Source organism: Terrapene carolina, unplaced genomic scaffold (assembly GCF_002925995.2).
Source record: "Terrapene carolina triunguis isolate 2854851 unplaced genomic scaffold, T_m_triunguis-2.0 Scaffold30763, whole genome shotgun sequence".
In the NCBI taxonomy this organism is placed as follows: Eukaryota; Metazoa; Chordata; order Testudines; family Emydidae; genus Terrapene; species Terrapene triunguis.
The window spans coordinates 4,457-8,339 of NW_020695114.1; the positions used below are offsets into that span (position 1 = coordinate 4,457).

Here is a 3,883-nt window from a genome sequence, read left to right on the forward strand (position 1 = left end):
AATTCTCTGCTAACAAGAGCCTAATTTCACACTGGTTTTATTCTCTCCACATATTATTGTGCCTACATCGTCTACTTGCTGCTCCAGCTTGGTTTTAGCTTTGGTCAGTGTGTTCACTTTGTCCTCTTCTGCCTGCAGGTCATCCAGGGTCTGCTGATGAGCCTCCTGGAGGGCTTTCTTTTCCTTTGTCAGTTTAGCGATGGTCTCATCCAGGACTGCCATTTCCTCGGTGAGGTTTTTCACCTTTCGAGTTGAATAAAGATAGTTATAAAAATGGATACAAAACATCATTGTTTGTGAAATGACAGTGTCATTTAAAATTTAGATTTATTAAATTTGATGTTTTTAACCAAGATTTTGTAAGATTCAAGCAATAGATACTGGCTGCATGGAAATGTAATATAATAAGCACAAAGAACGGTCATGTCTGAAGTCATAGCTACTTCATTATCTTTTCTCTGAGTGAACTCAGAAAAAACTGGCAAGAGATTCTCATGGAACTGTAGTCACTTACAACTGAAAACCCCCACATCTGCCCTACTAAGGTCTAGACTTGTCCCATTTCAGTCAGTTTGTTCCCTCAACAATAAGAGACCAAATAACAACTTTAATGCCTGTGTTTCAAAAGAGGTCACTTCTCAATTTTTAGGCACTGAAATATATGTTCAGATTTTTTTAAATACTAAGTACTCAGCAACAACCTTTGTTCTCAGTGGACAGTTTAGAGTTATGAGGGCTTTAGAAATTTCTACTCCAATTGGGGGCTCTGGGCCATTTTGAAAATCTGTCTGTTTACCACTGAAATATAAATTAGAATGGAGCCTACTCAACTGGTGGCATATCATACCTCATAAGTGCATTAATGTATTTATTATTCCTTACTTGGAGAGTAAATGATAAAGATAAATAAATACATTATTATGTATTGATCTTTTTTAAAATGAATGCAAAGTATAAACTAAATATGTAAATTAATAAAGTGTGTGTGTGTGTATATACACACACACACACACACACACACAATGTTCAAAGCAAAGTAAGGTTTCAAAGTCAAGCACTCCAAGGTTAGGAAATTCCTGAATTAAGGTTGTCTGTGCAACATATCCATTATGATAGAGTTTTTAATTATGTGATTACATACTATTGTTTACTATAGGACCCCCTAGGACTCCTGCCTCATTCAGTACACAGAATAGATGGTGCACTGTCTCTTTGCCCAGCTAGTCCCAGTTCTTCCCTTCCTAGTTCTTTGTCTGATCTGTCTTTCCCTCACCCCCTTATTCCTCCTGCCCACATTTCTCATCCTACTGACTGCCAGTCCCAGTCTCCCTTCAGGCACAAATGCACAGATCTCTCTCTCTCTCTCTCTCTCTCTCTCTCTCTCATTTATATATATATATATATATATATATATATATATATATATATATATAGCCTTTACCTTGTTTTCTGTGGCATGTTTTTCCTTTTCAACCTTGGCCAATGTTAACTCAAGGTCATCAATGTCTTTTTTCAGCTCTGAACACTCGTCCTCCAGTTTCCTCTTTTTGGCTGTCAGCTCAGCGTTCATCTCCTCCTCATCCTCTGCTCTTTCAGTCACCTCCTTAATTTTAGCTTCAAGTTGTATTTTGGTTTTGATCAGTTGATCACATCTTTCCTCAGCATCAGCCAAGCCTTCAGATTCCTGTTGGGGAAATGTAGTTTTTCCATTTATTTGTGGTTTGGTGACTTTTAGCTCTATCTTATATCACACTAAATAGTGGTATTGTAATAAAGGCTGAAAATAATTATATTTCATCTCAGCACAGAATAGGATTGATTTTTACTTGTTGTTAAGAGGATAAGTCCAGCAATGGCTATTAGCAAAGATGGTCAGGATTGCTACCCCATGCTCTAGGTCTCCCTAGCCTCTGATTGCCAGATGCTGGGACTGGATGACAGGGGATGGATCACTTAATGATTGCCCTGTTCTGTTCATTCCCTTTGAAGCACCTGGCATTGGCCACTGTCAGAAGACAGGATATTGGGCTAGATGGACCATTAGTCTGACTCAGTTTGACCATGCTTATGTTCTTATGAGATGTCTGATCATGAAAATTAGCAACTAGATTAATTTTTTTAGTCTATTCATAGACAAATTAATGTAATAACTACATATGAATGTATATAATCTGTCCCTAAACCATTAAGGCCAACATCCTACAAACAATTTTGCACATGTTCAACCTGAAGTATATGATTATTCCTCCTGACTTTCCATTGCTTGTCTGGTGGTTTATGTTAAGCATGTGAGCAGGGTCAGAGCCTAGACATGCATATAAACATCCTATATAATTGCATACGCTGTTTTTAATTTTATCTTCTCCTCATTGGTTTCTTACCCCACTGTTGGTTGGTGTCACCTATTATATTTGCATATGATTTGGATTTTAATGGCCTAATTTTCTAAAATGCTGAGCACCCAGCAACATTGATTAGTCTCAGTAAGAAGGTTGTCAGTTGAGACCAATGGGAGCTGTTTTGGATACTGAGCTCTTTTGAAAATCTGGCTCTTTATGTCGGGGTCTTGCATTTTTTTATATCTTTGTAAAGTGCATCACTCACATTTGAGCATTGTATAAATAAAAATTATAATTTTACCAATTAAAAAGAATGTAGAAACTTTTTCGTGCTCAGACACCTCAAAAATGGGTATGCTTTAAAATATCATACTTGACATATACTGTACGTAGTATTATTTGAAGACGAAAGACTTTGTTATTGTTAAAAGAATTTAATTTAGAAATAACTAAATTATAGCTACACAAAATTGCTACACTTGATATATGCAGTGTTGTGGTGGCCGTGTAGGTCCTGGGATATTAGAGAGACAAGGTGAGTGAGGCAGTATCTTTCATTGGACCAAATTCTGTTGGTGAGAGAGACAAGCTTTTGAGCTTACACAGAGCTCTTCTTTAGGCCCCGAAGAAAAGCTCTGTGACCAGAAGTGGGTCCAATAAAAGATATTACTTCCCCCACCTGGTTTCTCTAACACACTTGAAATAGGTGACTTTCTCTTTGAGCCACTTACTTATGTTTAATGCTCCCAATATGTAGTTTTTATGGGACAGAGGGTGGGTTTGAACTATGTATTTTCTTAATGAGGGGCATTTTGTTTAGTATTGTGCTGATGTGCCCCTTAAAGAGCTTGGCCATCTCACTCATTGTGAACAAAGCAAATCATCTCTTCTTGTAAAAAAAACAAAACAAAAAACCCCACTCTTCTTAGCTTTCAAAATGCTATGGTCTATAGCAAATGTCTCGTGGTCTATAGAGTAGTATAACAAATAGAACTAACAGTACAGCAGATGAATAAAAATCTAGGATAGCGTCCCAAAAGTTACACCATCCAAAACAAAAATAGTTTAATTGGTCTGCATCAAGAAAATACAAAGGATTCGGAGGTCCCAAGTTCCATCCCCACAGATGACCCACCAAGGGGCATCATTATATATGCTTATGTATGTGTATACTCCAGATATTTGGACCCTTACATTTTGGATAGTGCCCAAATGCACATGGTTAAATTTGAAAATGTAACATTTAATCCTTGAATTTTAATTTGACTTGCAACATTTTTCTAGTGGAAGGTAACTATCAGTTTGTACTTCTCTTGCTGGGAAAGTTGCATTTAGAAATTTCAGGCTTAGTTTCCCCTGTGCAATAAGGGTCGAATGCACTGGTGATACTCACAGACTGCACTTGGAGCTGCAGGTCGTTTTTCTCTTGCATCAGGGTCACCATTTTTTCCTCCAGTTCTTTCCTTTTTGCCTCAGACTTAGCAAGCTCCTCCTTCATTTTCTCAAACTCTTCCTTCATGTTGGCCATCTCCTTCTCAGCTTCA

The 3,883-nt window shown here is 37.5% G+C and overlaps 1 protein-coding gene across 1 annotated transcript in view; it reads right to left on the reverse strand.

Moving 5' to 3' along the window:
• The window catches only part of LOC113409190 (myosin heavy chain, skeletal muscle-like), a gene marked incomplete at its 5' end in the record, with an annotated part of 8,302 nt that extends 4,423 nt beyond the window's left edge, over positions 1 to 3,879 (reverse strand). The window contains 3 exons of the mRNA XM_026662848.2: positions 31 to 243; positions 1,442 to 1,684; positions 3,733 to 3,879. Coding sequence (XP_026518633.1) covers positions 31 to 243; positions 1,442 to 1,684; positions 3,733 to 3,879 — 603 coding nt within the window. The remainder of the gene's footprint in view (positions 1 to 30; positions 244 to 1,441; positions 1,685 to 3,732) is intronic.
• Positions 3,880 to 3,883: the final 4 nt, after the last annotated feature.